General features: G+C 42.7%; 1 protein-coding gene across 1 annotated transcript in view; it reads right to left on the reverse strand.

Annotated features, from left to right (window-relative positions):
* The window catches only part of cacna1hb (calcium channel, voltage-dependent, T type, alpha 1H subunit b), a 79,339-nt gene that overhangs the window by 25,304 nt on the left and 40,797 nt on the right, over positions 1-13,238 (reverse strand). Inside the window, 4 exon segments of the mRNA XM_076989990.1 lie at positions 1,451-2,051; positions 5,578-5,670; positions 7,031-7,343; positions 10,671-10,830. Coding sequence (XP_076846105.1) covers positions 1,451-2,051; positions 5,578-5,670; positions 7,031-7,343; positions 10,671-10,830 — 1,167 coding nt within the window.

Genomic DNA, 13,238 nt, shown 5'->3' on the forward strand with positions numbered 1-13,238 from the left:
GCCCTAACATCTGTCATTCCTGTGCCCTCCACCTTTAATTCCTGTGCCCTAACCACTATAGTTCCTGTGCCCTGCCCCTATAGTTCCTGTATGCCCTAACATCTGGAGTTCCTGTACCCTGACTCTTTAAGTCCTGTGCCCTGCCCCAATAGTTCATGTGCCCTAATCCCTATAGTTCCTGTGCCCTGCCCCCTATAGTTCCTGTGCCCTGCCCCTATAGTTCCGGTACCCTGCCCCCTATAGTTCCTGTGCCCTGACCCCTATAGTTCCTGTATGCCCTGCGCCCTATAGTTCCTGTGCCCTGCCCCCTATAGTTCCTGTGCCCTGCCCCCTATAGTTCCAGTACCCTGCCCCCTATAGTTCCTGTGCCCTGCCCCCTATAGTTCCTGTGCCCTGCCCCCTATAGTTCCTGTGCCCTGCCCCTATAGTTCCTGTATGCCCTAACATCTGTCATTCCTGTGCCCTCCACCTTTAATTCCTGTGCCCTAACCACTATAGTTCCTGTGCCCTGCCCCTATAGTTCCTGTATGCCCTAACATCTGGAGTTCCTGTACCCTGACTCTTTAAGTCCTGTGCCCTGCCCCAATAGTTCATGTGCCCTAATCCCTATAGTTCCTGTGCCCTGCCCCCTATAGTTCCTGTGCCCTGCCCCTATAGTTCCGGTACCCTGCCCCCTATAGTTCCTGTGCCCTGACCCCTATAGTTCCTGTATGCCCTGCGCCCTATAGTTCCTGTGCCCTGCCCCCTATAGTTCCTGTGCCCTGCCCCCTATAGTTCCAGTACCCTGCCCCCTATAGTTCCTGTGCCCTGCCCCCTATAGTTCCTGTGCCCTGCCCCCTATAGTTCCTGTGCCCTGCCCCCTATAGTTCCTGTGCCCTGCCCCTATAGTTCCTGTGCCCTGCCCCCTATAGTTCCTGTGCCCTGCCCCCTATAGTTCCTGTACCCTGCCCCCTATAGTTCCTGTGCCCTGCCCCCTATAGTTCCTGTGCCCTGCCCCCTATAGTTCCTGTGCCCTGCCTCCTAATGTTCTTGTGCACAAAAATCAAGAATTGCTTGGCACATTCTGACTGCGTGTCTTTTGTGTTAATGTGCTGGTACATATGCGTCGACTCCTGGGTGGCAGTGTGTTTTCACATCACTTCAGAAGGACTTTGCTTGCACTGTTGATGAAGGAACATCCTGTTTCTCTGGAAACTTTGTGCACTTCTCTCTCTCTCTCTCTCACTATATATATATATATATATATTTGTTTATTTTTGTCTATTTATTTATCTATCTATATACAGTATATACTGTATATATATTTATTTTCTAGGTGAGAAACTGAAGTGTAACACAAAAATATTAAGATAAAAAACGATCTGAAATGTCCTGATTCTCTGTAAAGTTTGTAGACTTCACTAGATTGTTAACATGTCTCTCTGTGCGTGTTGGCATGTGTTGTTCTCACCGTGATGTTTGTCGACTGTGTCCTGGTGGCTGCCCTGTGCCCCGCTGCTGTGCTGCCTGGCGTCTCGGACCCCGGCGGCTTGACGTCGCGCCGCACGCAGGCGCGTGAAAAGGGTGTAGGGCAGGATGGTGGGGTAGCTCGTGCGCAGGCTGCTGACGCTGAGGGGCAGGAAGGCGGCTGGTTTGGGAGGCGGTCCTTCGCCGCCCAGCCGAAGGGGCTTCATTTCCAGCGCGTCTGCCCCGTTGCCGACGCGGTGCTGGGGGCATCGGTAGCAGAGTTGTTGTGCGAGGTCGTCTTTCTCCTTTCTCCAGTGGCTGTTGGCTCCTGGGTCGCCGGGGGTCGAACTCTTGCCCCGTCGCCAAGGACACAGGCTACCGCAGGTGTTGCCCAGGAAACGGCAGAGCTTGCAGCAGAGGTGGACGAGGTACTTGAGCAGCTCTTCGTAGCAGGAGCCGGGCTCGGCCAAACTACCCAGCGTAGAGTCATTGCTACGGAAACGGGCCCGCTGTTCCCGCATCAGCTGATTCTCGCGCTGTTTGGTTTCCGAGAACTGTGTCGCTATGACAACCAGGCACAGATTGATCATGAAAAAGGAGCCCACCTGAGGCAAGATCAAACAAACCAATAAAAAAAAAGAATTAAATGAGATAGTATTGTTGTAGGTTAGGATTATGTAACACAGTGGATAACCTCCGAATAGTGGTGAAATCATGGAGTGGGCCTTACAATTTCCCAGATTCAGCTGCAAATTAGATTCTTGCTAACTTTGTGGTTTGTAAGTTAACATCTGTAAAAGGGTTAATGGTAATAATGAACAGTGTGTTTTTCTTTGCACATGGAGAAAAAAAATCTATTTTTGTTGCTTAGCAAATTTAGCACATTGCAATGTTACCTGAAATATTTGTCACATTTCAGCAAATCTGTTTGTTATATATAGTAGTCAATGGCTTCGGGGACAAAATCTATGCTACAGAATACATTTTTTTTCTCAAATGTAACATTACATGAAACACATGACGTAGTCTGAAGTCACACACGACAATGACAAAAGCACCACTGTAATAACAACCACGCAACGTTAGTCATGTTTGTCACGGGGGGAGAGAAGCTCCAGAGGTTCTCCAGGACCACGAGCAGCCCTGCTAGAAACAGCAGGACACTGGCAGCTAAAGGCAGACATGGAAATGCATCATAAATCCCCCGAAGGATCTTCTTGACCATGCTGAGGTGAGACACAGTGCTGCTGCTCAGAGCAGCTAGCCAGCTGGTTTAGCTCGATTTGACAGGAAGACCAAATGGCAGAAACCTGAGAGGACGAAAGCCAGGTATTGGGAGGGGGGGGGGGGCACAGTGGGTACCCATAGAAGTGGGCTATGGGGGGTTTTCTGCTTAGCAAGGCCCTCAATTCATTAGGTACCAAAGGATGGCAGCCGTTCGGAACCCCAGAGAAACTGCAGAGAAGCACTCTGGGTGGCTGTGGATGAATCAGGGCTGAGAGCTGTTTGATCAGTCCTGGCTGGCTCACCCTATGGTTGACGCTTTGCACCAGTTTATCCATGTAGGTGGGTAGCCGGCCATAAGTGTGTGTCATATACAGTACAGGCCAAAAGTTTGGACACACCTTCTCACTCAATGTGTTTCTTCATTTCCATGACTATTTACATTGTAGATTCTCACTGAAGACATCAAAACTATGAATGAACACACGTGGAGTAGTAATGTATTTAACAAAAAAGGTGAAATAACTGAAAACATGTTTTATATTCTAGTTTCTTCAAAATAGCCACCCTTTGCTCTGATTACTGCTTTGCACACTTTTGGCATTCTCTCAATAAGCTTCCACTAATGAACCCTGATAAGGCAAACCTGAAGTTTAGAAGTTGAAGTTTGAAGAAACTAGATTATAAAACGTGTTTTCAGTTATTTCACCTATTTTTCTTAAGTACATGTTAACTCCACGTGTTCATTCATAGTTTCGATGCCTTCAGTGAATCTACAATGTAAATAGTCATGAAAATAAAGAAAGTGTGTTGAATGACAAGGTGTGTCCAAACTTTTGGCCTGTACTGTATGAGCCAGATGTGAACCACAACCATTACTTCCAGACCCTTTAAATACTATGTGTGTCAGATTTGGGTCAGGAATGAAACAGTCTGGCCAGAACAACAGTCAAGATATGACCCTCAGCTGGGACGGATAACAATCACTATTTGAACTCTATACAGAGAGTTGTGAGCTGCACTATGTTGTGACCATGGAAGATTGTTGAAGGCAGATGTGTTCAAATTCCAGTGGTGAGCTGCTGTAAGGAACTAATGGCCCTCATGTTCTTCTAAAGAACTCATTTACTGTATTTCACTGTCATTACGTTTAAGAAACGAACCATTTCCAAAAGAAAATAAATTATTAAATTGAAATTATTAACTCCCTCAGATTGCTAGTCCTTATTTTAATCTTAAAACTAAACTAGACAAAGAGCAAAACACAAAACAGTACGCTTGCAGACATTTCAGCTGAGAACCGAATGCTTTGATTTTTAAATCATGAAATCTTTGTTGATTTTGGTTGATTTAAAAAGATGACACCTTGACCTAGAGGAAAAAAGTCATATTGAAAATATGTAAGAGGGGTTAGTATTAGGATTAATGTTAGGGTTACGGTTAGTGTAATGAGTTAGGGGTAGTGTTAGGGTAAGTGGAAGAGTTAGTGTTAGGGTTAGTGTTCATGTAATGTGTTAGGGTAAGTGGTAGAGTTAGTGTAAATGTTATGGTTAGGGTTAGTGTAATGTGTTAGGGTAAGTGGTAGAGTTAGTGTAAAGGTTATGGTTAGGGTTAGTGTGCATGTGTTAGGGTAAGTGGTAGAGTTAGTGTAAATGTTATGGTTAGGGTTAGTGTAATGTGTTAGGGTAAGTGGTAGAGTTAGTGTAAAGGTTATGGTTAGGGTTAGTGTGCATGTGTTAGGGTAAGTGGTGGAGTTAGTGTAAAGGTTATGGTTAGGGTTAGTGTGCATGTGTTAGGGTAAGTGGTAGAGTTAGTGTAAAGGTTATGGTTAGGGTTAGTGTGCATGTGTTAGAGGTAGTGTTAGGGTAAGTGGTAGAGTTAGTGTAAAGGTTATGGTTAGGGTTATTGTAATGTGTTAGGGGTAGTGTTAGGGTAAGTGGTAGAGTTAGTGTAAATGTTATGGTTAGGGTTAGTGTAATGTGTTAGGGTAAGTGGTAGAGTTAGTGTAAAGGTTATGGTTAGTGTAATGTGTTAGGGTAAGTGGTAGAGTTAGTGTAAATGTTATGGTTAGGGTTATTGTAATGTGTTAGGGGTAGTGTTAGGGTAAGTGGTAGAGTTAGTGTAAATGTTATGGTTAGGGTTAGTGTAATGTGTTAGGGTAAGTGGTAGAGTTAGTGTAAATGTTATGGTTAGGGTTAGTGTGCATGTGTTAGGGTAAGTGGTAGAGTTAGTGTAAATGGTATGGTTAGGGTTAGTGTAATGTGTTAGGGTAAGTGGTAGAGTTAGTGTAAAGGTTATGGTTAGGGTTAGTGTGCATGTGTTAGGGTAAGTGGTGGAGTTAGTGTAAAGGTTATGGTTAGGGTTAGTGTGCATGTGTTAGGGTAAGTGGTAGAGTTAGTGTAAATGTTATGGTTAGGGTTAGTGTAATGTGTTAGGGTAAGTAGTGGAGTTAGTGTAAAGGTTATGGTTAGGGTTAGTGTGCATGTGTTAGGGTAAGTGGTAGAGTTAGTGTAAATGTTATGGTTAGGGTTATTGTAATGTGTTAGGGGTAGTGTTAGGGTAAGTGGTAGAGTTAGTGTAAATGTTATGGTTAGGGTTAGTGTAATGTGTTAGGGTAAGTGGTAGAGTTAGTGTAAAGGTTATGGTTAGGGTTAGTGTGCGTGTGTTAGGGGTAGTGTTAGGGTAAGTGGTAGTTAGTGTAAAGGTTATGGTTAGGGTTAGTGTGCATGTGTTTATATGTACCTGTATGCAGGTTTTCCCAGGTGTGTGTAGCATGTGTGTCAGACGTGTCGTGCCAATACTAACGAAGACCTGCAGGATGTGGCTATTCTGCTGGGTTTCATGCAGGATCCATTTTTTATGCTCATAAATCAATACAGACTCAGTGGGCATGCTGAGCGCACTTACAATGATGAGGAAGATGAAATAAATGAAGTTGTAAAAGGAGTGTGCGTCCATGACATAGTACATGATATCGACCCAGCCCTCCAAGGTGATGACCTGAAGACAAACACAGACAGGAAGTTGGGGAGGAAGAACAGAGGTTAGGTTTACTAGGATTAGGATAAGGATTAGGTTTACTTCCTGACTAAATGACCAGAAATGCACATTTGTCTGACATTTGAGTAGTAGATAGATATTAAATACAAAATAAAATAAATAAATGGACGTCTTTTGGAAGACAACTTTTCATGTTTTTTAAATTTATGTAAATTAATCATATGACTCAATACATTTATTTTTAATATATTTTAATAATTCATATTTAATTGCAAATATTATAATGTCTTAATATTTAAATAGCAATTGCTTACTATTTTAATTATTAATAATATTTAAAATATTTATTTGAGAATTTAGCCAAATATTTCAATTACTCCTTCACATGAATTTCAAGGTGGTGTCTTGTTTTTTTGATTTTCAGAACACTGGTTATCTGTGACAGCTTTCATTGTCCAATCAGGTTACTCACAGCCTGATAAATCATTTTCACCTTAGCAACCAGATTACTCAAACATGATATACAGCTTTGCTGCAACCAATTTGATTAGTGGGAAACCTGATAAACACTTGACTTCCTGGGACAAGGCTGTTACTGGTGTGAACTGATTTACTCATAGCTTTGAGCCTGCTCTCTTCATTTGTCTATAATAAAACTAAATGTTTCTTAGCTCCTAAGGACACGCGAGAGTGTTGAATATCTAAACTATCTGCAGCTACATGGCTGAATTTCACATTTGGTAAATGAACAGTGTGGGGCAAATATATGTATGTATTTATGAAAGGGATGGAGGTTCAGTTCTATATCAGCGTGATGCTTCGCTAGTCTCTGCTTCTACCTACACGTGGGGCAGCTCCTTTGTCTGGTTCCTCTAGCTTGTCAGAGGTTGTATATTCCTGCACATGTAGCGTAAATTACAGAATGCCTCTTAACAAAGGGTTGATTTGCATACTGCAATGGCTATAACTTCAATAATAATAATTAGCAGGCAATGTACCGCGTAACCTTTTTTCGTATGGAAAATGTGCTCCGTCCTAACGTGTCTCACGAATATGAAAAGATCTGTTGCCACACCACATTTAGTCACGGGAAGGTTTTAGTCCACAAGACTACTGTTGAGTGCGTGTTATTTAGACAGTATTCTCAACTCAGCAGTGGCTCTCACATGCTATAAAAGGGTAGTGTGTGTTCGTGTCACAGCGAGGGTGTTGGGCACAGCGGTGATGCTGGAATTTTTACACATCTCTGTGCCACAGCTGGATCGGGAGGGGTTTGCCCACTCGCGAGTGTCCAGACAGCTGTGGTTTTGTGTTCAGATGCTGTTGTCTCGCTTTGAAAAGACTTGGGCATTGCACGCACCTGGAAGATAGCAATCCATGCGTATCCTATGTTGTCAAAGTTGATGGCTCCATTGTGTGGATTATGGTCACTAGCTCTGCAGCTGTTATAATACACATTCCAGTTGACGCAGCCACTACGGCTCGTCTCTCCTGGGCTCTGATTTGTGATATTATCAACAGTGAGCAGACAGTAGGCCCCTCCCACTCTGCGGGGCGGGATGTCAGAGCATCTCAGCATCCCGTTCTCATGATTGGTTGAACAGATAAAGGGGATGTCATCAGATTCTTCGGTCCTATAATAAGTGCTCAAAGGCTGAGAGAGATTATACATCCTAGATGGGGAGAAAGAAAGAGAAGAAGAGGGAGATTATTATTAGAGATTAACATTATCTTAAGGGTTTGGGCTGCTTAGTAATTTAGCTATTATGATGTGTCAGTTTCAATTTTGCTTTTAGTGTAATCCAGCACTTTGTTCTTCAACAGTCCTCTGACTGAGGCGGACACAATTAGAGACATCGTCACAGAGGATAAGAGCTGAGAGAAAACAAGCAGGAGGGTGATGTAACAAAACCTCTTAAGAGAATAAGAAAGACAATGGTGTGGAATCTCCCTGAGCAATATGGTTGACCCTTAAAAGCACTGATATATGCTTCAAGGAGAGGCTCTGTAGACTCAGAGTATTGTATTAATTTCTGTCTCAAACTCATTTATGTGAAGAACCCACACACCACAAAGTGATATGGAAGAGAAGCCTCGCTTGTCATCATTTGGTTAAACACAAATGAAGCATCACAAAACCCATTCAGCTGTGAATTACCACAGATTCTCAGCTTTGAAAGTCTCATAGCTTCCAGGACTAGTATCATATAGTAAGCCTCCCGACCGACACACTTTGTTTTATCAATCCGTCAAGCACATAAACACTGCTTCAAACATCCATACAAGTGTGTTTTCACATTATTCATTTTAAAAGCTTGCTAACACCCTTAATTACTTTGCAATCTTGCTTGCCCTCTCGTTACAGGCTTCTACATATTCTTGAGTTCTCACTGGGTTCTTCATAATCCTGTATAAAGCAGGCTGATCTAATCCTCTAACCCTGCCTACGAGAAATGAACAGGAGCTTCTGGAACAAACACATAGCTTTGCCCCAAGACAGTTGAAGCTCATTGTCTTCTAGTTCTTCTCTAAAAAACTGCAGTGAGAACATCTAACATATCTTACTTTTTGGACCAGTATATATGTTCTACAGTCCAGGTTCCCTTTTCTGGCCTGATGCTTCTCACCTGCACCCCATGAAGCAAAATGTCCTCAACTGACCAAACTACTTACCTGCAAAGTGCTCGTAAAGCATAACTGCAGATACTCTGCAAACCTCTGGTGCCTGATGTAATCCAAGCTCATTTTGAGGCTGGTTTGTGCTCACATATACACTCACCATCCAATTTATTAGGTCCATCTTGCTAGTATTAGGTTGGACCCCCCCCCCCCCCCCCCCTTTGCCTTCAGAACTGCCTTAATTCTTTGTGGCATTGCTTCAGTAATATGCTGGAAACATTCCTCAGAGGTCCATATTGACCTGACAGCATCATGCAGTTGCTGCAAATGTGTCTGCAGCACATCCATGATGTGAATTTCCTGTTCCAGCACATCCCAAAGGGGCTCTATTGAGATTGAGATCTGGTGACTGTGGATTACATTTGAGTTCAGTGAACTCACTGTCATGTTCAAGAAACCAATTTGAGATGGTTAGATTTTTGTGACACTGAATGTTATCCTGTTGGAAGTGGCCATCAGAAGATTGGTGGACACAGTACGCAACAATACTCAGGGAGGCTTTGGTGTTTGAGCAAATAACGCTCAAGTGGTATTAAGGGGCCCAAGGTAAGCCAAGAAAATATCCCTCACACCATTAGACCACAAATATCCCTCACACCATTAGACCACAAATATCCCTCACACCATTAGATCACAAATATCCCTCACACCATTAGACCACAAATATCCCTCACACCATTAGATCACAAATATCCCTCACACCATTAGACCACAAATATCCCTCACACCATTAGTCCACAACTAGCTTGAGTTCATGTTTGTTTACATAGGGAGGTTTTCCTCGCCACTGTCGCCTTTGGCTTGCTCATTAGGGATCTGGACCCATACGATTGTAAAGCTGCTTTGTGACAACGTGTTGTAAAAAGCGCTATATAAATAAACTTGACTTTGACTTACACCAAATTCTGACCCTACCTTACCTCAGAAACTGAGATCCACTTTCTCATGCCCCAGCCTCATCAGGTTGTTATAACCGTATCTACATTCTTAAATGCATTAAGCTGCTGACCTGTGATTGGTTAATTCGTATTTGTGTTAATGGCAGTTGATCATGCGTACTATTAACTGCTACAGTATCACAGTAGCCAGTAAGTGTAAATAAATGGTAATCCCAGACCAAGGCGAGACACCCAGCTCAGAGTCTGGGATACGGAAGCCTAGATTGGCTTCTTGATGAGAGTAGCTGCCAAACCTGCTCCAACTGTACAGTCCAAACACTTTGCAGGCTGGGCCTTATGACACATTTCACGTGTCCAAGACTCCTGAGATCTGGGATGGAAATATGTGTAGCAACTGCGGAAAACCCATCTTCTGGCAACTGGCCAACCAGGATCAAACGTTTGGTACCTGGGCACCTCAGACAGGCTCCTCCAACCACCTCTTTATGCGTGGTAGTCATTTACAGTGGGCTTGCTTCCTTATCTGTTAATAAGTGTCCTACCTGCACTACGATATTCAAGCTGACCTCTGACCCTGCGTTTGATGCATCATTTGAAGGACACATTGACAGCTAGAGGTCAATGGAGCACTCATTTGAAGCACTCATTTCTGTAGGCAATATATATTTGGTGTGCATAATATCTTGATCAATCTACCGAGGCAGTCAAAACAAAAATCTCAAGGGAATCCATGAAACTGACTGTGGCTCCATAGGGGGCATCTATGTATGCTTGTGTGTACCAAGTAAACCCAACCATAGTTAATAAACAGCTGAATAACACACCTGAGGCACCAATGGAGCAGGATGGAGTACATCCAAGACCATCTTAATGCCGTGGTTGTTTGTGCTGGTAACGTTGCAGTATGTCTCCACAGAGGACACGAGGACGGCTGCACGGTGCGCGTGACCTCACAGGTTTCACGAGTGTCAGTCATGTGAATGTCATCGCAACACCCCAGGTGCACAAGCTGAGGTTCAGTTATGCAGACAGTCTCATTACTCCCACTGTGGCTGGTCCTGGCTTTGGTGGCGTAGCTGTGTACTGCTGTGCCACTTCTATGTAATTTATGTATTCGGGTTCAGTATGGAAAAGGTCATTCGGTCTAATGAGTAATCCATACAAGTCTTCCCTAAATAAAGACTCCAAACTACTGATCTAGAAGTTCTTTGATGGGACACGATGCACATGACACTGACCGGAATGCTCAGATTTGAACGAAGCGACGGAACGTTCCGAATAAGTTAATGCTAACAGAGAGAAAACGCTGGAAACCGACAACACCTGCTGAGCGCGCTCACGTGTCCATGCGAGCGTGAGGTTATGTGGTGTGTGCTTCATTGTATTGCACTGCTATGAACTGTGTGGAGCACCTTCACTCACATCCTTATGTTGTCGTCCAGGAAACAGCGGTTCCTGAGTAACCCCGCCCATAGCTGCACGCCAACAATTCCAAAGATAAAGAAAACAAAGAAACACAGCAGCAAAACGTTTCCCAGCATCGGCAGCGTATCCAAGAGCAGCGTCACCAAGATACGCATACCTGGAAAAAAAAAATGAAACCAATTACTCACAGGTTGTATGAACCTATGTTCATTTAAAGGTCAAGTATATGCATAAATAATATAGCAAATTAGAAAAGAACTATTAGTTCTACTACTATTATTGTCAATAAATTTTAAATAATTTAATTTTAAATTTAAAACTCAATGGGATAACACAAGGAAAACCTGATTTGTATTACAGATAGTGGACATAATTAGCACATTTTCCAATAAGGAATATTAGTGGGACTTCTCTGTGGTTGAGGTATTACTGAGGTAAGATGGAATACCCTGTGGAAAGATGGAATACCCTGTGGTAAGATGGAATACCCTGTGGTAAAAAGAAATACCCTGTGGTAAGATGGAATACCCTGTGGTAAGATGGAATACCCTGTGGTAAAAAGAAATACTCTGTGGTAAGATGGAATACCCTGTGGTAAGATGGAATACCCTGTGGTAAAAAGAAATACCCTGTGGTAAGGCTAAAGTGACTGGAGAAATGTGAAACATTTGTTCCACTCGATTTTTTTGTTTTTCAATTAAACTCATGGATGTATTGTATTGTATCTTGTATTGTACTGTGTATCAGAGCTCTTTGGATCACTGAAATCAATTTCAGACACCTGTGATAACTAGATGAGCCCAATTAGATGAAAACTACTTAGAAAGGACATTCCAGAGTAGTAAGCAGGCCACAGGTTTCAAGCCATATGGGAAATATAAAAGATCTCTCTGCTGCCAAATGACATGAAATAGTACAATGCCTTGGAAAAGGTATGAAAACGTTAGATATTTCACAAAAACCTAAGCATGATCATTGTACTGTGAAGAGATTTGTGGCTGATTCAAAACACAGACGGGTTTGTGCAGATAAAGGCATAATGAGGAATGTTTCTGCCAGACAAATTCATCGGATTAAGAGAGCAGATGCTAAAATGCCATTACAAAGCAGCAGACGGGTATTTGAAGCGGCTGGTGTGAACTTCAAGGTGTCGGGTCCTCCAGAGGTTTGTGGTTAAACCTACTCCTCTGCTGCTCCTAACCAGTGCTCACAAGCAGAAACAGTTGTAGTGGGCCCAAGCATACATGAAGACAGTGTAACTATCAAGCAGTCTTGTTTACTGATGAATAATCCTGGATGGTCCAGAGGGACGGAGTAGTGGATGGTTGGTGGAGGGGCACCGTGTCCCAACAAGACTGCAACGTCAGCGATGGAGGTGGCCGAGTAATTTTTGGGGATCATGGGGAGAGAGCTGGTAGGTTCTTTTTTTTGTCCTCAGTAACAGAGAACACTTTTTTCCAGTAGAGGAAAACCCTGATAACAAAACTGACATGTGCAATGACTTGTTTCTTTCTGGGATTAATCAAGTTTAGTATGATGACTCCATAATTTTAATTGGTTACTTTTAGGTTTGTGAACTCAGAAGCAATGACTCAGCTTTCAAATATATGTTAAAAACGTACCAACACAATATCCATTGACTTTTAATCGACTTCAGCATTCATGCAACACGTGCATAACTGAGATTTCTCGATTCTGAGGACGTCACCCCTCATTCTTGTCAACGTTTGGAGAATCATTATCCACCTTTAATCATGTAAATTCATGACAGAAAAGACTGCAGCTCTAGTGTGCATGTAGAATGATAGAATGAACGTGTGTGTGTGTGTGTGTGTGTGTGTGTGTGTGTGTGTGTGTTTTGATGACAATAAAATATAGGTGTAGGCCTACAATATAGATTTATTTTACAAAAATAGCAACAAAAAATGAAACTGCAATTTCCTACTGACCAATGAATTCCATGAATTTACCTATATTCTTTATGGTTAACAACATATTAATGGATTGTAATTTTTGAAGCAAGACTTGAAGCTGTCTGAAACGTGACATATAGATAACTTCATGGGCAGCACTCACGTTAGGTATTTTCAGTACTGTACAAGGTTTCTGTGGAAGTGGGGGTCTGTGCTTCCAATGTGCTGCATGTCATTACAAAGACATTAATCGCTTCACAGCAGGAGTGTTGGCTGCTGGGTGGTTGGTTTACCTTAGGAAAATGTTCATAGCTTCAGTCATTCCAGGAAATGCAGTTTTCTGGTGACCCAACAGGTGAAGCATTTTCAATGACAATGAAGTGAAAGAAAAGACTACATTTTTAAGGGTTATGATTGTTATTATTCTGTTTGTGTGTATAATATTAAGACAGGTATTTGGGGGCCCCGAGGAATCTGAGTACTGTCAAACAGGCACAGAAAAACACTGGCACATGGACCATGACAACAGAGTCTTGACAGATGGATGGGGGTGGAGCCAGACGTAACACCTTTACCTTGGAATTATATGAATTCCATTTGGCTGATGATATGATTTATGAATCTTTATGCAATTCCATGATATATTTTCTTT

The sequence above is a fragment of the Brachyhypopomus gauderio genome, unplaced genomic scaffold, assembly GCF_052324685.1.
Source record: "Brachyhypopomus gauderio isolate BG-103 unplaced genomic scaffold, BGAUD_0.2 sc72, whole genome shotgun sequence".
Taxonomy (NCBI): Eukaryota; Metazoa; Chordata; class Actinopteri; order Gymnotiformes; family Hypopomidae; genus Brachyhypopomus; species Brachyhypopomus gauderio.